A 26,354-nucleotide genomic window follows, 5' to 3' on the forward strand; every position below is an offset into this window, starting at 1 on the left:
AAAGTTGGAGAACCAACACTACCCAATTTCAAGACATAATTATAAAGCTACAATACTCAAAATAGTGTGGTTCTCACATCAAGATAGACAAACAAAAAGAAGAGCGAAAGCCAAAAAACAGACACGTACATTAACTGCTTTCCACCAAAGGAAGAAAGACAATTCAGTAAAGACAGAAAAGTCTTTTAAAGAGATGTAACTGGTAAAATTAAATACCCATATATTTTTTAAAAACCCTTCAATCCATACAATAAATCATATGTTAATAGAAAGTTTAACTCAAAATGTGAAACCTAAACCTGTAAAACTCTAGAAGAAAACACATAAAAATCCTTGTGATCTGGGCTTAGGAAGAATTACTAGATATAATATTAACAGCACAATCCCTAAAAGAACAAAAAGACAAATTGGACTTCATAAAAATTAAAAATTTGTTTTTGAAAACTATTGGAAGACGAAAAGACAAACTACTGATTGGAAGAAATCTTTGCAAAGCAGATACTTTTATCCAGAATCTATAAATAATTCTCAAAACTCAACAATAAGAAAACAAGAAACATTGAGCAAAAATTTAGAACAGACACTTCACCAAAAAAGATACGTAAATGAAAAATTAGCATGAAAAGATGTTCAACATCACTAACCATTAGGAAAAATGCAGATTAAAACCATAATGATAACATTACACCACTGCACACTTATTATAAGGACTGAAATTAAAAAGACTACGTTGGGCTGTTCTTGCGTTGCTATAACAAAATACCCGAGAATGGGTAATTTATAATGAAGAGGTTTAATTGTCTCAGGGTTCTGCAGGCTATATAAGAAGTATGGCTCTGGCATCTACCTAGCTTCTGGGGAGGACTCAGGGAGCTTCTAATCATGGTGGAAGATGAAAGGGAGCAGGCATCTCATATGGCATGGCAGGAGCAAGGGGGCTGGCAGAGGTGCCATACACTTTAAACAACCAGAACTCAGCACCAAGCCATGGAGGATCTGCTCCCATGATCCAGTCACCTTCCACCAGGCCCTACCTCCAACACTGGGGATTACATTTCAGCATGGGATTTAGAGGCAACACACACCCAAACTCTATAAAACACTAAACTAAATGTTGACAAGAATGTCGCAGAAGAGAATCTATCCTACAGTACTGTGAGATCATAAAATAATAGTGCCTCCATTTTTGGCAGTTTCTCAGTTCCTTAAATGCATTTCCATGGATTGTCCCACCACCATTAAAAAAAAAAAAAAAAAAAAAAAAAAAGAAAAGAAAAAAAAAGAAAGAAAGAAAAAAAGAAAGCTAAACATATACATGATGTACATGATGTATGACCAAGGCATTCCACTCAGGAATTTTTACTCATGAGAAAAAAAAGTGTATGTTCATAAAAGCACTTGAACAAGAATATTCACAGCAGCCTTATGTATATAAAGATACTGCTGGAGAATGAAAAGACAGCTACAGACTGCAAAATGTCCATCAACAGGTAAACAGATAAACAAATGTGGCATAGCCACACAAATAGCATTATTCAGCAATAAAAGGGGATGAACTATGGATTCAACAGCATGGTTGAATCTCAAAATCATACTAAAAGAAGACAAAAAGGGGCTTGCCAGGCATGGAGGCACACACTTGTAATCCCAGCACTTTGGGAGGCTGAGGTGGGTGAATTGCTTGAGCGAGCTCAGGAGTTTGAGAGACGAATCCCTGTTCCCATCAAAAGTACAAATATCAGCCAGGCGTGGTGATAAACACCTGTGGCCCCAACTACCTGGGAGGCTGATGTGGGAGGCTGAGTGAAGCCTACAAAGTCTGGGAAGGCTGTAGTGAGCCATGATCATGCCACTGAACTTCAGCCTCGGTGACAGAATAAGACCTCATCTCAAAAATAAATAAAAAATATAACAAGAAGACAAAAAAGAATGCATATTGTATGATTTCATTTAGATAAAACTCTAGAAAATACAAACTAATCTTAGAAAGCAGATTAGCACTTGTGCAAGGAAGTTTTTGGGAATGATGAACACATTCACTATCTTGATGCACGCATGTGTATAGATGTGACAAAACTCATTAAGTAATACACTTTAAATACGTGCAGTTTACTGTATGTCACTTACAGTTCAATAAAGCTAGTAAAATATAAAATACTGTATTCAAGGCTGTAAAATAAAACAAAACATTTAAAAGAACTGAAATCACACAAAGTATGTGCTTTAACAGTGCTAGAACTAGAAATCAGTAATAGAAAAGTTTCTGGTAAATCACCACATATTTGGAGGTTAAACAAACTTCTTGATAATCCATGAGTCAGAGAGAAAATTACACTTTGAACCAAATGAAAATAAAAATACTATATAAAAATGTGTAGGATATGGTCAAAACAGTGCTTTAGAGGGAAAGAGTGTTAAATGCATATATAAGAAAAAAAAAAGTGAAATCAATGACTTCTACCTTAAGAAACTAAAAAACAAAAATAAATTATATCCAAAGCAAGGAGAAGAAATAATAAAAACAAAAAATCAATGGAAGTGAAAAACAGAAAAACAACTGAGAAAATCAAGAATAAAGCAAGGAGTTTGCTCTTATCACTCCTCTTCAACATTTTATTAGAAGTCCTACACAGTGAAAAAGAGAAGGAAAAGAAAAAGTATACAGATTGGAAGTAAAACTGTCGTTATTTTCTGGCAACATAGTTATCTCTGTAGAAAATCCCCAGGAATCTACAAAAATGTTCCTGGAATTTAATAAGTGGGTTTGCCAAGGTTGTAGGACACAATGTTAATATACAAAAAATCAATTGTATTCTATGTACTAACAATAAATTTAAGCACCAAACCCAAAGAAATACTTACGTATAAAGCTAACAAAACATAAGCATAATTTATACGCTACACAAAAAGCTACAAAGCTCTAACAACAAAAAAGTCAAAGACCTAAATACAGGCAGAGTTATGTAATGTTCATGGTTTGGAGGACTTAATATTGTTAAGATGTCAATTCTCCCCAAATTCATCTGTAAATTGAATGTAATTCCAATCAAATAGCAGTGTTTCCTGTAGATATCTGACAAGCTAATTCTAAAATTTATACAGAATGGTAAAGAAATTAGAATAGCCAAAACAATCTTGAAAAATAAGAAAAAAATTGAAAGGCTCACTCTACCTGATTTCAAGACTTAACATAAAGCTACAGTAGCCAGGTGCGGTGGCTCAAGCCTGTAATCCCAGCACTTTGGGAGGCCGAGGCGGGTGGATCACGAGGTCAAGAGATCGAGACCATCCTGGTCAACATGGTGAAACCCCATCTCTACTAACAATACAAAAAATTAGCTGGGCATGGTGGCGCATGCCTGTAGTCTCAGCTACTCAGGAGGCTGAGGCAAGAGAATTGCCTGAACCCAGGAGGCGGAGGCTGTGGTGAGCCGAGATCGTGCCATTGCACTCTAGCCTGGGTAGCAAGAGTGAAACTCCGTCTCAAAAAAAAAAAAAAAAAAAAAAAAAAGCTACAGTAGGCTGGGCACAGTGGCTCACATCTGTAATTTCCAGCACCTTGGGAGGCTGAGATGAGAGAACTGCTTGAGCCCAGGTGTTTGAGACCTACCTGGGCAATATAGCAAACCCATGTATCCTTTTTAATTAAGAAAGAAAAAAAAGCTACAGTAAACTAGACATTGTGATATTTAATCAAGAGAGGCATATAGATCAATAGAACAGAATAGAGTGTGGAAAGAACCTACACAGATATTGTTGACTGATTTTTGACCATGTACAACAGCAATTCAAGGGAAAAGGATAGTCTTTTCAAAAAATGGTACTGGAAAAGCCTAGATAATCATACGAAAGAAAAAAAAAGTTTGATCCATACCTCACACCCATATAAAAACCTGAGTCAAAACGAGCCATACACCTAAAAGTAAAATAAAGAGATCATAGGAGAAAATTCTCATGACCTTACTTTAAGCAAATTCTTAGATACTGCACTAAAAGCACAATCTGTTTTTTTTTTTTTTTTTTAAAGTAATGAATTTGTCAAAAGCTAAACCTTTTGTTCTGCCAAAGACACTGCTGGAGAACAAAAAGACTGAAAATACATATTTGCACATATCTGACAAGGGACTTATATTCAGAATTGTATGAAGAACTCTCAAAACTCAAGAAATAACCATTTTTAAATGGGCAAAATATTTCAATGAACACTCTAACAAAGATGTACAAACAGCAAATAAGCACATGAAATGGTGCTCAATATCATTACTCGTGAGGGTAATGTAAGTTAAAACCACAAAGAGATGCTACTATATATCTATTAGAATGACTATAATTTCTGAAACTAACCATACCAAGTCCTGCAAGGATACTAAGCAATTGGACCTCTCCATTTGCTGGCTGGAATGCAAAATGGTTTACCAACTTTGGAAAACAGTTTGGAAATCTTTTATAAAATTAAACATACACTTACGATATAACCCAGCAATCCCCTTCCTAAAAAATAAAAACTTGAGTTCACACAAAAACATGCATGTGAATGTTTATGGCAAGCTTTATTCAAAAACTGGAAACAACTCAATGTCTTCAACTGATGAATGTATAAACAAACTGTGATACGTCCATACAATGGAATACTACTCAATGATAAAAAAGAATAAACTATTAATAAATAAAACAAAATACAGTAGATGAATCTCAAAGGCACTAAGCTATATGAAAGAAGCCAGACTCAAAAGGTTATATATACTATTTGATTCCATTTATATAATATTCTAGAAAAGACAAAATTATAGGAATAGACAACAGATCACTGGTTGCCTAGGTTTAAGAGCTAACAAAGGTCCAACTACAGAGGAACAGCACAAGTAAGTTTTTTACAGAAAACTGTAATGAATCTTGATTGTGGTGATGGTGGTTACATAGCTCTACACATTTATCAAAAATCACAGAACTGTACACAAAAATTTTACTGTATATTAAAAAATAATTTTTAAAAATAGGCAAAGGTAGTTAAAAAGAAAAAAAGGCAATTTAGAAGGTCTAAAAAACAATAAAAAAAAAATAGAACAGGGCACAGTGGCTCACACCTGTAGTCCCAGCACTTTGGGAGGCCGAGGCGGTCAGATCACTGGAGGTCAGGAGCTCAAGATCAGCTTGGCCTAACATGGTGAAACCCCATCTCTACTAAAAACACAAAATTTTGCCAGGAGAAGCAGGCACCTGAAATCCCAGCTACTCAGGAGGCTGAAGCAGGAGAATTGCTTGAACCCAGGAGGCAGAGGTTGCAGTGAGCCAAGACCACACCATTGCATTCCAGTCTGGACAACAAGAGTGATATTCCATCTCAAAAAAAAAAAATTAGCACAGTGTGGTGGGAATTGGCTGAACCTGGGAGGAAGAAGTTGCAGTGAGTGGAGATGGCACCATTGCACTCCAGCCCAGACAACAAGAATAAAATTCCATCTTAATAATAATAATAAGACAAAATAAAAACAAGGTCTTGGGAATAATATCAGGTCATAAAAAGGGCATGAAGTTGGGCATGAATTTTTTTTTTTTTTTTGAGATGGAGTCTTGCTCTGTTGCCAGGCTAGAGTGCAGTGGCACAATCTCAGCTCACTGTAATCTCTGACCCCCTGGTTCAAGTGATTCTCCTACCTCAGCCTCCCGAGTAGCTGTGATTACAGGCAAGCACCACCATACCCAGCTAATTTTTGTATTTTTAGGAGAGATGGGTTTCACCATGTTGGCCAAAATGGTCTCGATCTCCTGACCTCATGAGGAGATGGATTTTAAAGGCAAGACAAAACAGCACTAACTTAAATGTATTACATTTCCTTAGGTTATGAATGTATGCAACTAACTATAATAGACTAAACAGGACCTGTACCTTCATCGCTTATAGAAATCACAGATTATTCCTATTATATCATTATTACCATGGATCTGCTTCTATCTTATTTTTAGGCATTAAGAAACATATTTATAAATCATATTGACGTTTTCTAGTCTTTTGATAACTATTTTATATAACTGGTTTCTTTTGTAATCCCATGTATTTTACTTTATATATTCGGAATATATTAATTTTTTTTTTTTTTTTTTTTTTTTAAGATGGAGTTTTGCTCTTGTTACCCAGGCTGGAGTGCAGTGGCGCGATCTCGGCTCACCGCAACCTCCGCCTCCTGGGTTCAGGCAATTCTCCTGCCTCAGCCTCCTGAGTAGCTGGGATTACAGGCATGTGCCACCACGCCTAGCTAATTTTTTGTATTTCTAGTAGAGATGGTGTTTCACCATGTTGACCAGGATGGTCTTGATCTCTTGACCTCGTGATTCACCTGCCTCGGCCTCCCAAAGTGCTGGGATTACAGGCTTGAGCCACCGCACCTGGCCCTATATTAAATATTTTTAAATACATATAAAGCAGCTAAGAAAGCATTCATAGGCTTCCCTAAACCATCAAAAGGATCTATGGCAAATAAAAAGTTAAAAATCCCTGCTCTAAATTATTTTGCCCCCATCTTACAAAACGCCTCTTTCTCCAGAGCCTGTAATATACTTCATACATGCATGAAGTGTCACTTTTACCATGGTTATATAATAGTTTACACCCAAGACACAGATACATACAGCTTTTTTAAAAAGCAAGTCATGTTTGTTTATGCTTCCTAGATAGTAGTCCATATAAAATTAAATATAGCAAATAAATATTCTACCTAGTCATATAAAATACAAAAAAGAGACCTTAGACTGAACACTAAAATGCTAAATGAAATGTACTTTCTGAAACCACAGATGAAACTAGCTTTAAAAAGTCAACCTTACATCTCACATAAGAAGGAATTTAATGAAGGCATTTCAAAAAGGATCTCAAGTTGATAAGAATGTAAAGTTTAACTCATTTACCTTTGTTTTCTAAATACACTGTACACACACTGCAACACCTTATGATACTCATTTAAAAGTTTTTTTTAAAAGGATATCAAAACAAAACCAAGCACAAACAAAAAAGCCAGATCTCAAAGGTATCTACAATATTAAAACTCTTATGATTCTTTGGGTTAAATCAGGCATCCCCATCTGTCCCTCAGACCATTGGAGGGCCGCCACATACTGTGCTCCTCTCACTGACCACCAATGAAAGAGGTGCCCCTTCCTGAAGTGCGGCGGGGGGCCAGATAAATGGCCTCAGGGGGACACATGTGGCCCGCAGGCCATAGTTTGGGGACGCCTGGGTTAAACGATAGCAATTACCAACCAAGTGACATACAGCAGGCACTGAAACAATGGAAACGCCCACAGAGTGGAAGGGAACAAAGGGATCCAAACTATAACAACAACGAAATCAACAGTGGACCCAGAGACCACCAGAAGTGAAAAAAATGTTCTGTAGTTTAAAGGTAATCTGGTGAAAACTATGAAAAAAAAAAAAAGAACCATTTTTAGAAAAAAGCAAGTATTAGAAATATTAAAGTAAATATTACAACAGTCATTGTACTACAAAGGCATTAATTCCTTCCTATCAATAGAACGTACCAGTTAAAAAAATTTTGGTAGGAATATATCTTTTATTTCATAACAGAAATCAAGAGACAAAGAGAATTTGCTCATCCATACTCCTACTATTATTGGTTGTCAAAATCCAGCCACATAAAACCGTTCATTTATTTCCAACTTAACAAAATATCATTTTTGGCTCAGTGCAGTGGCTCACGCCTATAATCCTAGCCCTTTGAGAGGCTGAGGAGGGCAGATTGCTTGAGCCCAGAAGTTCGAGACCAGCCTGGGCAAGAGAGTGAAACCCTGTCACTGTTTATTTAAAATATATATATTTTTTAAAAATTAAAATATATCATTTTTATACATATAAACATAATTTTTTTTTTTTTTTGAGACGGAGTTTCACTCATGTTACCCAGGCTCGAGTGCAATGGCACAATCTCGGCTCACCACAACCTCCGCCTCCTGAGTTCAGGCAATTCTCCTGCCTCAGCCTCCTGAGTAGCTGGGATTATACACACGTGCCACCATGCCCAGCTAATTTTTTGTATTTTTAGTAGAGACAGGGTTTCACCATGTTGACCGGGATGGTCTCAATCTCTTGACCTCGTGATCCACCCACCTCAGCCTCCCAAAGTGCTGGGATTACAGGCTTGAGCCACCACGCTTGGCCTATAAACATAATTTTTTAAAATTTTAATAAAAATATGCATTCAATCGATAATAATCTGTCATATCTCTACCAACATCTTCAACATTTTTTTGTTTATCTGTTTTTGAGACAGAGTTTTACTCTTGTTGCCCAGGCTGGAGTACAATGGTGCAATCTCAGCTCTCTGCAACCTCCACCTTCCAGGTTCAAGTGATTGTCCTACCTCAGCCTCTTGAGTAACTGGGATTACAGGTGCCGGCCATCATGCCTGGCTAATTTTTTTATATTTTAGTAGAGATGGGGTTTTACCATGTTGGACGGGCTGGTCTAGAACTCCTGACCTCAAGTGATCTGCCCACCATGGCCTCCCAAAGTGCTGCAACTGTAGGCATGAGCCACTGTGCCCGGCCAGAATTTTTTATTATAAGCAGTCAAAATGATGAGTCTTTAAAGTTATTTTTTTGTGATTACAGAATCACTTTGTGCTCATTACAGAAAATTTGTAAAATATAAAAAGAAGAAAAGAATGTCCCATAATTACCAACCAGAAACAACCATTGTAACCATTTTATTTCTTCTATGGGTACTATCTTATTATTAGTAAGAATACTATTAATTAATACTTATTCACCACTTCCTTTGAGCTATTCAGCTAAGAGCTTTCCAAACATTTTCATTTTACCTCTACAACAATCCTATTCAAGTACTAGGTGAACATTTTACAGTTGTGTCAAGTAGGGTTTAAAGAGGTTAGGAAACACGCCTAAGGTCATACAGATAAATGGTAGAACTGAAGCCAGCATCCTTGATCACTATACTACACCACCATCGATATACAGTACAGACAGAGATACTGCCATGTTCTACTCTTTGCTCCTAAAATTATAAATATAATTTTTAGATGACTATTTAATAACAGCACTTGGATATATAATAACTTTACTGAGTCACTCCTCTCCTGGATCAGATTACTTTCATACTGTATTCAGGATAGTGTGATTCATTCAATATAAAAATAAATGCAAAATTTCCTTGTCCACTTCTAAATTTAAGTTAAAATATATAATTCAACTTACTCTTTTACTGAGGCAAATAACTGGCCACATACTGCAGCCTAACGTGCAGCAGCAACAAAGGCAGCCACAAAGTAGCCAACGTACATTAACAGGAAGGTTCTTCTTAAGACAACTGTTAACTCTGTTGATGCTGGCTTTAAACTCTTCAGGAGCTACCTAAAGAAAAATTTTAAGAAATAATAACAATGAAATATTAAAGTCAAAAAACATGACTGATTAGCATACTTTTTTCTATTTTTTTCAGAAAAAAAAACTCTCATTTTGAGGCATACAAACACTACATAAATGAGATACTCACTTTTCCAGTTAACGAAGAAGGGAATTCTGATTCAAATTTGTTGCTCAGTCCAAATCTATTTTAAAGAATAAAAAGAATATGTTATTATATGTCATTGTTGCCAAAAATGCAGACCATTTAATTTGAAGGTCAAGTCAATAGAAAGCATTTTCACATACAGAGAAAGTTTGAGACATAAAATGGAAGTTGGAGATAAAATAACTGTAATAAGCAATTTATGAAATGTTAACAAGCAATTATTTTAGCAGTTAAATGGAAACTTTTACATAATAAGAGGCTGAATGTTAATTAACCAGGAGTATGTAAACAAAAGTTTAAATGTTTCATTTAATTGAGCTATCACTTTTATATCTTAAAAAGTAACTTCAAAGCATATTATTTTAATGGGTGGGATAGCAATTTTTTTCCAGCTTTTAATGTTATCGGTGGAAACAAATAATGGCTGTGAATTTTAGCAGGTGCTCTAAACAAGCAATAAGATGAGAATAAGGAAAAATGCAGGAAGAAGAGTGGGGAAGGGGCAAGAATAAGAAAAAAGGGAGAGAAAAAATAAAAAAAGAGAACGGTCTTAGGTTCCATTCAATACCTATTTGTCAGTGCATTAGATGGTATGAAAGAAAAGGTAGACATGTACTATACCTAAATCTATTCCTATTACCTAAAAGATCTTTTCTTGATTAGTGGTTAAAATATTCCATGGCTTTAAAACTGATAAAAGATTTAAACGATTTTCAAAGAATGGTAAATATAAGAAGATAAAAGACATAATAAAAACAACCTATTTTGCTTTTATCTACTAGAAGTCTACCAGTACTTGGAGAAAAGAGAATTCATTCAAATCACAGCTATTGAGCATGTTCCATGCAGCACTTCAGGAGGTCCTACAATAGTAGGCTTTTGTGGCTTTTACAGCTTGCTTTGTTTCCTTAGGAAATCAATCACATATGAGACCAATTTTACTTTTATATAATCTGAGATAATTTTGAAAGTTCATGTAATACACACAGTAAAGGATAGACTCCAACTTTACACCTACATCTAAATGGAATCTTGAAACAGGCTTGTTTTACTCATATCCCACATACTTCCATTTCACTATCTCTACATTCCTTTAGTCTATAGCCATAACTCAGTGTAAACCACTCCCATCTGTTACCCTGCTTTCTCATCATCATCAAATTCAGATTTATCTTTCCTGACAGACCTTTCCATTCCAAACTCCTTTAACATTTTCATTTGAAACCCTCAATGTGTTGATCTGCAGCTATCAGGATACCTCATCTTAAAAACAAAAACAAAAACAAAACCTCAAATACATGCAGTCATGTGCCATATAACAATGTTTCAGTCAGAACATACTTGACCATGGTACCATAAGATTATAATACGTTATTTTTACTGTACCTTTTCTATGTTTAGATACACAAAAACCCTGTCTTACAACTGCCTACAGCACACAGTACAGTAACATACTGTACAGGTTTATAGCCTAAGGGCTATGGGCTATAACTATATAGCCTAGATATTTAGCAGCCTACACCATTTAAGTTTGTATATACATACTCTGTGATGTTTGCACAGTGATGAAATTGCCTAACGACCCATTTACCAGAATAGCCCCCATAGTTAAGCACCATATACCTGTATATATCTTCACTTTAACCACAAACGCTGTTGAAATGCCACTCGTTTTTAAGAAATCCTCAACTATAGTTCACTCCTGACCTTATCTGCTCTAGAGAACTTTACTTCCTTCACCTCTATCTAATTCAGCAACCTATTCACTGTGATATATTCTGGACACTGTTATCACTTGGGTCTGTATTACCTCTGAAATTTTGAACTGTAAATTTTCCTTTTACCACTGCCGTCAATCATTTCATTTCTCCCATCCTTACTAAATTTGTTTTTTGGCTTCTGGTTGTAATTTACTGCTTCCCACCCCTCCATAGCTCCCTATGACTCCCTTACCTTTCTTATTTGCCACAACTACGTAGTCAATCATTTTGACCACACTCCAACAAACACCCTTAATCATCTCTACAGTGTCCCTTGAGAACCCACGTTCAATTAAATTGTTTACTTTCTTCATACTGCCTGGAGCTACTGGAAAAAAATCACATTTATAAATGCATCATCATAATAAATATATATATATATATATATATATATACACACACACACACATAACATATATATCTTATTTCTAACCTCAGTGAGCATTATTATAGCAATCTTTATTCATCCACAATAAGTTCCCTTTTCCATGCTCCGTAGTTGTTGCCCCTGTCTTTAGTTATTCAACTTTATCCTCATAACATTTTTTTGCAGATAACCACAGTCGTCAACTCTTGAGAGGAAAAAAATATCATTGAATACAAATTGCTTTACCTTCCCTCCCTTTTATTTTTGGATTTACTTATATATCTTCAGTATTTTTTACCATCTCTCAATGGAGGAAAACTTCCCAAAACTAACCATTTTTTCTGGTTGCATCTCCTCCAGTCTCCTCTGCAATTCACTGTATTTCTACCTCACTTCAGGCTCCTTAAATATAGCCTACAAACCTGAATTAGTCTATTCACCTGAGAATGTGAATCCCTATTTTCTTCTTCTCTCTCAATATCTGATGACATCTATTTCTTTCCTTCCTCAACCAATGTTTTGAAAGACTCCTTTACATTATCTATCTTTACCTTACCTACCTCCCATTCATTATTCAAACTACCATAATCCAGGCTTTCATACACACTTCTTTACTAATAAGACTGTTGTAATCAGAGTAATTGAAAACGACTCTTTTCAGCAAGTCTTCTTTCATATAGCATGCTTTCTCCTAGCAAAGAGCTTGAATATCAGAATGTCTTATTTGGCACAGGCCACAGCAAATATCTCCTTTGCTATGTTTTTCATCCCTGCCAAAACCTTTTTTTTCCCCCCAAATCTAGACCAACCAAAACAATACTATCGGGTAGAATTTTAGCAAGACCATCTTATTTTATTAAATGAATAAGAAAAGTCACACTTCTTAACTGTAAAATATCACCTTTAATGATTTATTTCTGACATAAACTGCTTAATTTTGACACTACGTAAGTTCTGGCTTTTTTTTTTTTTAAGTTTGGCAGGAGGCAGAGACTGTTAGAATGAAAATGGCATATATGTTTTGTTTTCAATTGACAGCATTATAAATGTACCTACAAGTTTACATACAAGTTTCTAAATGTGGTAAAAATAATTTCCTTTATTCTAAGACAAAGTACAATTGGCTCAGGACAGTATTAGAAAGGCCAAGTTTCATCCCATAAACTAAAATTTCATATACTTAAAAGAAAAGCAATGATTCCTGCATTGGGTAGGCAGCTGAACCCCCTTCAAACTCTAACAACCAAACATTCTACTAATCCAAAAAGCTAGAAGTAGCACTTAGATAATTTTTTTAAATATGATTTAAAATAGGTGGCATCTTAATTCATTTATCTACAAAGAATAATAAAATTAAATTTTAAAAACTATTTTATGTTGGCAAGAAGGTCAAGATGGAAAAATATCACACACTGTCAATGGAACCATAAATTGTTATAACCACTTCAGATTAATTTGGCATTGAAAATATTTGTACCTTTGTCACAGGGTTTTCTCTTCCGAAATGTAATATTACTTAAAAAATAACCTGAAATGTGGATTAAATTTATGCATAAACAAGTTGATTGAATCTTTATTCACAAATATAAATATGTATATATTTATAACATTTTAGAAACGGTTAAGTAAATTGTTGTATCTCAATATAACAGAATATTAAACAACCATTAGAAGTGAAATTTGCAAATTAATAACATGGAAATATCATTGAACATAAACTTCTTTACCCTCCCTTCCTTTCATTTTTAGATTTATTTACATATCTTCAGAGTTTTTACCATCTTTTTCAATGAAGGAAAATGTTGAAGAAGAAAATTCAAAACTGTTCTTATACCATTTAACTGAAAAGAACAAAAACCTTGTAAGTCGATAGACTTTTCAGGAATACAATCTGATAGTATGTAAAGGGGGTCTTATAAAAATATTCCTACCCTTTCATCCAGTAATTCTACTTCCAGAAATGTATCAAGAGAAAATACCTGTAGTGGCACAGATATGTTAATGAATAATCAAGTATTCTGTGGTATTATTTTAGGGAGGGAGTATTAAAGATATTTTGTACTATTTGTTCTTTTAAATAAGAGCTATTTTTCAGTAATGTATAGTTGCTGCTAAGTAAATAATTGATGAATATTTTGGTTTTTTGAGACAGAGTCTCACTTTGTTGCCCAGACTGGAGTGCAGTGGCATGATCTCAGTTCACTGTAACCTCTGCCTCCCAGGTTCAAGCGATTCTCCTGCCTCAGTTTCCCAAGTAGCTGGGATTACAGGCACTTGCCACCATGCCGGGCTAATTTTTGTACTTTTAGTAGAGACAGGGTTTCACCATGTTCACCAGGCTGGTCTCCAACGCCTGGCCCCAAATGATCCACCCACCTTGGCCTCCCAAAGTGTGGATTACAGTCATGAGCCACAATGTCCAGCAGACAAATATTTTATAATTTTGTTTTCTTATCTGAATCTTTTATATGGTACTAACTAGGTGTTTTAAGATAAGTAAACAGGGAAATCTGGGTTCACTAATAAACAGTTTTCTTGAATGCATTTCTATTTTTTTCCATAGTTCAAGTCCATATAAATCCCCTGTCCTTCTTACTTCAGTTTTTAACTTCTTCTATGTTCCTTTTATCTCCTCATATTAACAATGTCTCTTGGCATTCAATAATGAACTACCATTTTAAATTAAGACATGTTTTGAACTCATAATGAATTTTGCCTTATAAATCTAGAAATGCAAGAATCTGCTGCTTCAACTTGTTTTGCTCTTAACCAAAAATATATGTTCAATGTTTCTTTTCTTCTGAGTTAGTGATTTTAACAGTAAAATTTTTAAAACGGAAATATCTTATAATTAAATTAATTATAATACAACAATGTGAAAAGATACTACACAGGTCAAAACCATGTATACTAGAGAAAGTAGCCTGTTATTCTGCATGCCTAACTAGGAAGTCCCTATACTCTGGCTAATTAGATCACAAGTGGGCATCTGCTTTACGAACAGCTAATCCCCTGGGCTGGTTAGCAGCACATGGAATGGAAAGGCCCAACAGTCCTGCCTAACTTAGATAACATTAATTTAATCAGCTCTCTCTTGAGGTATCTGAACATAAGACAAATACATGGTAACAGGAAGAGCTGACAGACAGTGAAAGGGCTTAAACTGAAGTCAACATGTAGTAAAGCCATCGATAATTAGAAGTCAAAATAAACTGAAGCCAATAGTAAGCAGAAACTAAGATCAGCAGACAAGTAATGATGGGCCAGATCAGGGAGGGTCTTGTAGAACATTAAAAGGACTCTGAAGGAGATGGGGAATCTTTGAGGGGCCTGATACAGAGAAGAGACTTGATCTGACTTACGTTTTAAAAGATCACTATGGCAGATGTATCAAGATGACTGTAAAAGAGGAGATGCAAAGGTGGAGACGAGGAAGAAAAAATACATACACTTTTAGTAATTTAGATGGATTCTTGCTATGTTGCCCAGGGTAGTCTCAAACTCCTGGGCTCAAGTGATCTTTCTGCCTCAACCTCCAGTGTAGGTGGGATTACAGGCACATGCCACTATGCCTGGCTTAAGAAAAATATATTCAATGTAAGGCAGAAAGGAGACTGGCAACTCACTCCAGCCGTAGAGTGGCAAAATAGGGCTAGACTTTGAAGACAGAGCCAAGATGTCAAGACAGTGAAAGACAAAGAGGAAAATCAAGAACATATCAAAAAATTTTTCATCTAAACAAATGGGGTCCTTGATCTTCCATCAACTGATAATGGAAGGGTACAGCTGAAACTAATTTGAGGGGTAGACTATGAATTTAGTTTTGGATATTTTGGATTCTGAGACATTCAGTCTGTACAAATCTATAGGTACACAGAATTTTTATCTTCCTACAGATAAGACAAGACCTATGAGCATATGAACTAGAAATTTCAAACTACACACATGGGTTATGCAGATGAGCACTTATTTCCTAAATTCAGCATGGTGGTGCATGCCTGTAATCCCAGCTACTCGGGAGGCTGAGGCAGGAGAATCGCTTGAACCCAGGAAGGGGAGGTTGCAGTGAGCTGAGATCATGCCATTGCACTTTAGCCTGGGCAACAAAGAGCGAAACTCCATCTCAAATTTAAAAAAAAAAAAAAGAAGAAGAAGAAAAAAAAATTATTATTCAGGGACATTATGAGAACATTTCAGCTTCTGTGGACACAACTGAGTTTTAAATGTAAGATTTAAAAAACACAATTTTTTCCTCAAATCTAATGAATCATGTAATGAGGGCTGTCACATACCATACACCTTATAGCTAAAGGATAAAACTTTTACCAGGGTTTCCACTTCAAAATCTATGATCTTGTGGGAAAGACTCTCTCTACTTCTGGCATATGCTATCCTCTTGGCATACTAGCTGCCCCGGCAGCAGAACAAAAAGTGCAGGAATGCCATCAAAATCGTTCCCAGTGAACAGTAAGGGCAGCCAGTTATTTAACCTCAGCCTACACAAAGCTAAAATTAAAAAATAAACCATAGACACAAAACAACTGAGGAATCAGATAGCAAAAGTGGCCATTGCTACGTATTTCCAAATCTCATAGGAAAAGTGGTGAAATTTAATGGTTTATACCCAGAATTATAATAACTCCTTTAATCTAGAGATCAACACCTTAGCTGGGGCCACTATCATGTCTTATGGAGGCTGCTTCAATAACCTTCTAAATTTCATCCTAATCCCTTTACAATCATTTCTGGCCCCTACTGAACTCTCCAACCTCATTTCAAGACACTATCCCCTTTGTTCACTATATTCTAGCCGTAATACAGAGGTATCCTTTCAGTTCCTCAGGCAAGTCAAGCTTGTTTTGGCTTGGAGTCTTGGCACCTGCTGTTCTCCAGATCCAGGGGCTCTTGACAAGACTCTCATCCTTCCTAAATGTTAGCTTCCTCAGAGAGGTTCTCCCTAATCACATTATTTTCAATCACAGGACCTCATCCATTTTCTTCACTGCAATTTTATCAGATAAAGTTTGTCTATTAGCTGTAAACTCCATGAGGGCAGAAACTATGTGTGTATCATTTTGCGTTTAATTATATACCCAGAGCCTTGTGCAATATCTGGCAGAAAAAAATGGGCATTTAACAAATACTCATTAAATTACTTACCAGGAAACCTCAATAAGGACAGCTGATAATCAAAGATTAAACAAAAAATACTCTGAGAAAACAAAATAAATATTGTAAAACCCAAGCAGTAAAACCCAAGCATCTACATTCATCAATCAGAATAAAATTCTCTTACTTTATATGTAGTTCTAATAAGGCTGGCTGTTTTATTTCCAAGTACAGCTGATCAATTACAAAGACAGAAGAATGTAAACCAAAAGCAATAGCCCACACATGAAATTTAAAAGAAAGTGCCATTTAAAGAAGGTCTCAAACTCCAACATTCCTCAAGGCCACTAAGACATCACTGTGTATCAACCTGATAGCCGCTTTTGATTAAACGATTCCTCTAGTCAGTTAAATAATTCTGATCTATGCTCAGAATCTTGTTTTAAAGCAGAAAAGCATACATCACATTTTAGACTGATTTCCCACAAAATGGTAAAGATTAACCAAAAAACATGCATGCAGAGTTAAACATCAAAATATGTGATAAATTACAATTTATTGAATGCCCATTATGGATCTAGGTCATTAGCTAAATTCTGACTCACAAAATCCACTCTAAGGTGGATATTATCCTTTTTTGCAGATGAAAAAACTGAAGTTCAGAAAGGTGAATTTGCTTATGGTTACAGTTAGGAAGCAACTGAGAATTGAAACCAATTTACCTGACATCAAAGACCACACTTTTTCCATAGTACCACCCATTACTTTCCAAATATGTCTGATAGAATCACATTAACACTCTTAACAAAAATAAAAATCCCTAGACTCTTCCCTTCCAGACCTAAGATTCTGGTTGGGTCAAAAGTTACACACACACACACAATCTTACACAGAAGACACTAGAAGGATACTCAAGAGCATCTGCTGCTACATGTTATATCTAAAACTTAATTTTTATTAAGAATAAAATCTCAAATAGCTTTATAGCAGATTAGAAACCTAAGCCAGAAATAGCTATTACAGAGATTTGGAAGATTTCTTTCTAAGTATATAGCTGGTCTAATATCCTGGGCCTTTGACCTGTTAACAGTATAAACTCCAGCTGGAATTCAAGAGTAGATCTCAAATACTATTATTCTTTATTATTTAAATTATTTAGAATAGTATTTGATTATTTAGCATCATAATAATTACATATAATTTACTTTTCAACATTTAATCCCTCTTTTCCATTTAACCAGTCACATAAAATTTTAAGTACTAATCAACTTCATATCCTTTGGTAGGCAAAAATCCAACACTGAACTCTTTGGACCAAAATGTCATATAAATTCTCAAATTCGAATACAGTAAAAACTTTGAAACCTCAGTTAATTATCATATTTCTAATTTATTCAAGAAAATCTATGCATTAAGTAGTTTTAGTAGCTGGTCCAATTAGAACGCATCACATTTTTTCTTCATATTACCAAAGATATGTCCAAATCTATAATCAAATTGATTTCCTCTCAAACCATACGGAATTAGAAAAATCTTGCTGCTTCTCTGATAAAACACCAATTGGCTGATGACCGGTGCTGGGGGGTGGGTGGGGGCGAGGCCCCAGGAGCCCTGGGATGGGGAACTGCAGTGGCTTCCACAGAGGTTTCAGTAGTGGCATCCGGGGCGGGTGTCGCCGCCATGGATGGGCCAGGGCTGAGGCCGCAGAATTCACGGAGGCAAGGCCAAGGATAAGGAGTGGATGCCTGTCACTAAGTTGAGCCGCTTGGTCAAGGACAAGAAGATCAAGTCTCTGGAGGAGATCTGTCTCTTCCCTCTGCCCATCAAGGAATCTGAGATCACTGAATTTTTCCTAGGGGACTCTCTCAAGGATGAGGTTTTGAAGATTATGCCGGTGCAGAAGCAGACCCGTGCTGGCCAGCCCACCAGGTTCACGGCATTTGTTGCTATTGGGGACTACAATAGCCATGTCGGTCTGGATGTTAAGTGTTCCAAGGAGGTGGACACTGCCATCTGTGGGGCCATCATCCTGGCCAAGCTCTCCACTGTCCCCGTGCACAGAGGCTGCTGGGGGAACAAGATCGGCAAGCCCCACACCGTCCCTTGCAAGGTGACAGGCCACTGTGGCTCTGTGCTGGTGTGCCTCATCCCTGCGCAAAGGGGCACTGGCCTTGTCTCAGTACCTGTGCCCAAGAAGCTGCTCATGATGGCTGGTATCGATGACTGCCACACCTCAGCCAGGGGCTGCGCTGCCACCCTGGGCAACTTCGCTAAGGCCACCTTTGATGCCATCTCTAAGACTTGCAGCTACCTGACACCCAAGCTCTGGAAGGAAACTGTATTCACCAAGTCTCCCTATCAGGAATTCATTGACCACCTCATCAAGACCCACACCAGAGTCTCCATGCAGAGGACCCAGCTGTGGCTACGGCATAGGGTTTTTATACAAGAAAAATAAAGCGAATTAACTCTGCAAATAAAAAGAAAAGAAAAAAAGAAAAATCTCTTAGGAGGACACGCATGGTGGCTCATATTACAATCCCAATATTTGTGAAGGCTGAGACAGGAGGATCATTTGAGGGCAGGAGTTCAAAACCAGTCTGAGCAACAGTGAAGCCCTATCTCTACATAAAACAAATGAAAAAAACTTTTAAAAAATTATTCAGGCATAGCAAATTTACCTGTAGTTCTAACTACTTGGGAGACTGAGACTGAAAAAGGAGGATCACTAGAGGCAGCAGGTCAAGGCCACTGCCAACCAGCTTGGGTGACAGGGCAAGACTCTGTCTCTAAAACAGGAAAACAAAAATCTCTGGAGAAAAAAAAACCACACACACAGATTTAAAAATCTACCTTAATTTGATAATTTCCTCACAATTAACAAATTTCATTTTTAAAAACAAAGGAGTCATTTATCTTTTCAATATTATAAGTATTCTATTATAGACTATTATTTGCCTTTGTTAGGAGGTGCAGAAAGAGAAGAAAACAGTGATTTCTTTGGCAATTCTGACAAAATCCAAAGATGTATAAAATTATTTCATTCATTTAGAAAATATCATAGGAACTATAATATTCTAGACACTATATTAAATAGTAGAGAAAGATCAATAAACACAAACTCTGCCCTCAAGAACTTAATAGCCTGTGGAGATACATCAATAAGGTCTTCGAAAAATCCAAAACAGAAAGCTTAATCTTTTTTTTTTTTGAGACGGAGCTTCACTCTTGTAACCCAGGCTGGAGTGCAATGGCATGATCTCGGTTCACCGCAACCTCCGCCTCCTGGGTTCAGGCAATTCTCCTGCCTCAGCCTCCTGAGTAGCTGGGACTACAGGCACGCACCACCATGCCCAGCTAATTTTTTGTATTTTTAGTAGAGATGGGGTTTCACTATGTTGAGCAGGATGGTCTCGATCTCTTGACCTCGTGATCCACCCGCCTCAGCCTCCCAAAGTGCTGGGATTACAGGTTTGAGCCACCGTGCCCGGCCCGCTTAATCTTTAGAAATAGAATATGTCTTAAATATTATGCTGGATGGGAGAAAGATGTAGGAATTATGAAGTTTAACAAAACTTTTATTGAAATGTTTCTGCAATTTCTGGCAAATCATGTTCAGGTCTCTTATTGCTAATCACAGCATCTAGTAGCAGTCCTGAAATACTGACACATTTCAAGACAATTTTTTTATTAACTCTACCATTTGATATGTCGATAAACACTAAGGTATTCTTGTGATGTCTCTTATTCAAAAATCATGCTGTATCCCAAACGTTTTCAAGTCACATTTCTAAATTTTTAATTTTCCATAACATACCTGGAATGAAACAAGCAAACAGTGATTTCCAACAGCCATTGATAAAAAATGCTGTTGAAGGTTAAGGAATTATTTGTGGAGATGCTAAGATTATACCTCAGAAGGGAGTACATGAAGACACGGTAAAACTTAGTGAACTTACAAAAGAATAACATTAGAAACAAATCTCAGCAAAATAACTTGGCTCTATGACAGGGCTTGAATTAGAAATCAAAGTTTAGACATTCTCTAGGAAAGCCTCAAGTTTGATTCTGACATAGAAAGGGTAGGGACTGCAGATGGGAGCAAATAACGTCTGTTATAATGATAGATTACCTAGGAAACATTGGCCTAAAACTACTTTTAAATTCTACCTTTTAGACTGACACATCCTTTAAAGTTATCACTGTGAAAAATGAAAGACTTCAATAATGATCAATATATTCTGTACGAATATATTTTGAAGCATTCAGAACTCCATTATTTTAAAATATTAACCAACCTGGTCAAGACTACCTAATAGTCACTTTTTCCCTCATAGTCAGTTATATATTTGAGAAGTTATCACAAAAACAAGAAGGAAATCTACTTTTAATTGAATCGTGAGTATAAGCCTTTTAGGTTACATGTACCTAAATATTATGCAGTAATAGGAATCTATCATTTATCTTCCTTCCTTCCAATACCATTTTCCTCAAAATATGCTTCTGCACAAGATTTATCCATATTGCTACATAGAAATCTAACAATGAAGGGAAATAGTATTCTTAAACAGAAGAATGTCAAAAAAGAATACCAATCACAAGAGAAGTATAAAAAACAAGACTGATTTGGAGTTAAGATGAAAACATTTGTATCTTAAAAAAAGAAAATATTAGTATTAAAAGCCACTTTAAAGCGGACTTTAAGCAAATTAGACATTTTGTGTCCTATATCACAAAAATCTGATTATGCCTAAAAACTAACCTAGAAAATGGAAGGTAACTTACTCTCTCATATCACCACAATGACATGCCAATCATGTCACGTGAGAATACAATAGTTTCTAAAGTAAATAGTAATACTGTAATAAATTAAAGTAGAAAAAAAGAGTAGAAATAGTCCATTGTCAAGGCCTACTCAGAAGTTACATCTGTGAAAAACATATGGATTGATCTATATCCTTCCAGATTGATCTAGATTACAAATGATTCAGTTTATATGGTCAATTACTTTCAAATTGGAAAGGGAAGACTGCTCTGATCAGCACCCTAGTTAAAAAAAAAAAAAAAAAAGAAGCCGGGCGCGGTGGCTCAAGCCTGTAATCCCAGCACTTTGGGAGGCCGAGGCGGGTGGATCACGAGGTCGAGAGATCGAGACCATCCTGGTCAACGTGGTGAAACCCCGTCTCTACTAAACATACAAAAAATTAGCTGGGCATGGTGGCGCGTGCCTGTAGTCCCAGCTACTCAGGAGGCTGAGACAGGAGAATTGCTTGAACCCAGGAGGCGGAGGTTGCGGTGAGCCGAGATCGCGCCATTGCACTCCAGCCTGGGTAACAAGAGCGACACTCTGCCTCAAAAAAAAAACAAAGAAAGAAAAAAAGGTTGGGGGGGAAGGGGGTGGTAGGGGCAGTGATAAATTTAGCCAGTCTTACTACAACTGTTCTGACAGCTCTTCCCATTTATATTTAAAGCAAGAAAAATTGAATGTGCTCAACACTTACAGTAACACATATGCACCAATTCTAAAAACCTTTATAGGTGCTAACTGGACTACCCACTGGCATAGTGTGCTACTGTGCCTAGGAATTACGTATGACAGAGCCATGTTAAAAAAAAAAAAAAAAAAGTTTTGTATCATTACCTATCTATGTCACCATAAAACAGCCTTAAGTTTTCAAGGCAGAAAGATCCTTATCGTCATCAAAATACTTCAAACACAGTAATTTAAGCACATACACATTGCTTAGAAATGGAAAAGTAAAACTAAAGTCAATCACTGTTACGTTTGACAATGGCAGTTCTAATTTCTTAGTACTTACTATGTTTTATGCCTGTTTCTCAAAGTGGAAAACCGTACCTGAGGAGGATAATACAAAAGCTAGTATCCAGTGAACACAGTACCATACACTGCAATAAATTTTTTTCATGTACTACTATGTCATTTAATCCTTAATAATCTTAAAAGGTATGGACTCTAACTATCCCCATCTCAACTAAAGGTCGTAAATAAATAATTTACCCAGGAAGTGGCTGAGACAGATTTTAACCCATGACCTAGAACCAAGACAAATGGGAGGAGAAGGAAGTTGTTGAGGAAGATCAGAGATTTAACTCCCAATGTAGAAAGGCATACTGTTTACTGATAGCAGATAGTCCCTCCCTATAACTTGGAATAGTTTTCAATCTTGGCTACACATTAGAATTACCTGTGAGATTTTATTATATATTTACTTATTATTTTAACTATCCATGTCTAGGACCCTCATTTAGTACTTGGCCTTCAACGGGCCTGGGATGGAGCAAAGGCAAGGGTCTTTTCTTAAAGCCACTCAGGATTCTAAGGAACAGCTAAGTTTGAAAACCACTAATAATTCTTTTCTATCCTATTCGCCTCTCCAAGTAGCCAACTACAGTCAAGTTTACTGATTACCTATTTGGTTCTGAGTACTTTGCTCACTATTACATTTTCCACTTACCCAACAAAGTGCTTTTCTTCTCCTTAACAGAGGAAACAATACAACTACAGTACCGCCTTTTTAAGCGACAAAATTCTGCTAGCTTTTCTTTGACATGAGGAATGTAGTGGGAATGAAAGATGGCATGACAAAGTTTGAAAATCATTTCTTTAAGCATCTACACACTCCTTAGGCTTAAAACAATGCAAAAAGGTCCTAAAAGTCAAAATAAAAGCAAACGGCAGGTTATGAGTTCTGTGATACATGTTACAAGTTTAATATTCATGATATTTGGTTATATTTCTCAAGCTGGTAATGACAGAACACTTAGAAAGTGTTATGGTGGTGATAAATTCCACTGTCTTGTCATGGTGCTATGACAGCAATTATGCAGTGCCCTGGTAAGTCACCTGAATACAAACTAACAGGTGCCAAAGAAATCAAAGCATTACATAAGTATACCCAAACGACAATATGACTGATTTTATCATGTATTGAGAAATGCAATTATTTTGCTGACAAACTTATATAAGAAGTCTTACTGTTTCCCTAAGTTATTCACAGCACATCCCACTCACTGTTCGCCAAAATATAATGAAGACTGTTCAAGACATTCTGCAACTTGCCGGCCCTTTTGTTTTACCGAAAAGGTGAAGAAGTACAGAGACACCTGACAAGGATGGCAGTTTGATCTATGACTTGAACAAGAGATCTAAAATGAGAGAGTATCAATATATCAGGTAGTACAAAACTGTGGACTTCACAAACATTACAAAACTTCCTGCTTCCGGACAGCTCATTATTTGGTTCAAGTCTTCACATTCCTTTATTTGTCATGGCCTTTCCGAAAGCTTTCCTTCCTTCTTGTTGAATACTAGACTTTTAACGTTACTAGTGGGACTTACAGGGACTCTTAACACATTAAGAAGCTCCAAGTTCATGCCCCAAGGAGGAACTTTGGGACTACAATTCGCCCTCAGTAACCTGAGCAGAGTGTATGTCCCTCACGTAGATTTTTTTTTTTTTAATGTGTTGAAAACATACTTCTCTCTGCATATCTTAAATTTGTGTTCAACTACGTATTTTTATCACGTACCATTACCAGAACTTGCGTTAGTTCTGCGGAAATTAACTCTGGAAGAAGAACGGGAAGACCTGTGAGCATGTGTGAAACAGACACGACAGGGAGCCTTGCTGCCAATTGTCACTGGGGTCTCACGCGGCCCAGATCTGGCCTCTGAGCCGTGTCACCGGGTGCAAAGGCACGGAGAACCACAGGACACCCGGCCGAGAAAACCAGGAGGCTCCCTGTCCATACCCGTCCTTCCACCCTGAGGCTCGCCGAAGGGTGGCCCGCAGGGCAGCCGCTGATGGAGACCCACGCCTCCGGGGACCGTCACGCCGCCCGGGCCTGCAGGGCCTGCCGAAGGGGTGTGCGGAGGAGGAAGGACGCCGTCCGTCCCCACTTCGGAGCCCCGAACAAATGAAAATAAGGCAAGTTCTTACTTCCTGGTCGCCTACTCCTTCCGAAGGCCCCCGACACCAGGCGGACGCCGAGGAAAGGGGACTCCCGCGGAGTAACGGGGCCCACCCCAGCCCCGCACCTCCCGCCCTCGCCCTCCTCCGGGCCTTACACGGTGACGTGACCGGAGCCGCGGACCACCACCGGGTCCGGCGAGTACTTGAGCAGCTGCTCCTCCAGGGCCCGCTCCTCGTCCTCCTCTTCCTCATAGATCTCGTCGAAATCCGCCATCCTGAGCCTCCGAGCGCCCCTGCCCAAAGGGGCCTGACTCCCGGGGTTGGCGCCGGGGTACGGGCGGGCGAGGCGGCGGAGGCTGAGGGGAGTCGCCGCTGCCGCCGGCTCCGAGGCCGCGGAGTTCCCTCTCTGCTGTCTCGGCTCCGGCTACAGAGGAGACGGGGTCTGGACCATCGCCGCTACTGCCGCCGCCATGACTATCAGCAATAACAACAACACAATGTCAACATCCGCCCAGGGGCCCACACATCCACCGGCACCGCCGCCGCTGCCGCCGCCGCCGCAGCAGCAGCAACTCGGGCAACCACAGCAACAGCCAGAGCCACCCGCAGCGGGAGCAGCCGGCTACGGCATCGCGAGACTTCGCGGGCGTGCGGACGGGCGGGCGGGCGCGTGCGTGGGCGCGTGGGCGAGTGGGCGCGCGGACTGGCTGGCGGGCGGGCGGGCGCGCGCGCGCACACATGAAGCCTCGCGCGCTCCCAGGCCGCCGTCTTTCCTCCGCTTCCACCCGCCGACGGCTCCTGGGGCGCGCGCTCCCGCAAGCGCGGCCCGGCTCTCCGGCTCCCGAGTCGCGGACCCGGGGGGCGGCGGCTCTACTGACTGGTGGCTGCAACCCCACGACTCGGACAACGCAGCTCAGCCTGTCCACTGAGACATGCAGTTCCCCAAAGTCATCTCTAACCCAAACAAACAACTGAAAAGAAAAGCCCTGGCTGGAATAGACACATTTTTGTGCGTGTCATTGCCAGTTTATCTGATCATCGCATCTCGCTTGTCCTCAGGTTTTCAGTCTATGATGAGCACCTGAGTCTCTTTTTTCCGAGTTGGAGGAGCGCAGCAGAGACATTGTGAACATTTGTGTCCACTACAGGATTTTCCAAGACGCCTCCAAATTCAAACATCTTGTCCCTTGATCCCCTTAGCTATAATCCAATATATGAGGCCAGTGATGCTGGCATTTTTTTTTTTTTTTTTCCTTACAAGAAATCTCACCGTCGTCATGCTAAGAAAGAAAGCTGATAAACTACCTGGATTCCATATTAGAAGATGCAGTAACCTGTTTGTTTGTTTTTTCCTTAAAACCTTAGGAAATTCCTTTTCTTACCAGTTCCTCCCACAGAAAAGACCTTGAAAGAAAGGGAGGAAGAAAAGGAAGCAGGAAGGAGAAAGGATAGGACGAGAAGAAGGAAAGAAGAAAGGGAGAGAGAAAAAAGGAAGGAGAGGAGGAAGGAAGGAAAAGGTTTAATGGAGTCTACTTATCTGCCTAATAACAGCTGAAGGGTCAGTTTGGGTACTTGGTTTCATTAAGCATATGAACAGTCCAGGGGCAGGAGTGGGTTTCTGAGAAGAGTCCTGGACAGTGAGG

General features: G+C 38.1%; 1 protein-coding gene and 1 pseudogene across 1 annotated transcript in view; one reads left to right on the top strand and one right to left on the bottom strand.

The window, feature by feature from the left end:
- The window catches only part of CHIC2 (cysteine rich hydrophobic domain 2), a 59,443-nt gene extending 34,089 nt beyond the window's left edge, over window positions 1-25,354 (bottom strand). The window contains exons 1-3 of the mRNA XM_003933621.4: window positions 24,867-25,354; window positions 9,524-9,578; window positions 9,226-9,381 (exon numbers count right to left, since the gene is read on the bottom strand). Coding sequence (XP_003933670.1) covers window positions 9,226-9,381; window positions 9,524-9,578; window positions 24,867-24,985 — 330 coding nt within the window. The 5' untranslated portion in view covers window positions 24,986-25,354. The remainder of the gene's footprint in view (window positions 1-9,225; window positions 9,382-9,523; window positions 9,579-24,866) is intronic.
- On the top strand, window positions 18,519-24,719 carry LOC120363620 (small ribosomal subunit protein uS5 pseudogene; annotated as a pseudogene).
- Window positions 25,355-26,354: the final 1,000 nt, after the last annotated feature.

Source organism: Saimiri boliviensis, chromosome 3 (genome assembly GCF_048565385.1).
Source record: "Saimiri boliviensis isolate mSaiBol1 chromosome 3, mSaiBol1.pri, whole genome shotgun sequence".
Taxonomy (NCBI): domain Eukaryota; kingdom Metazoa; phylum Chordata; class Mammalia; order Primates; family Cebidae; genus Saimiri; species Saimiri boliviensis.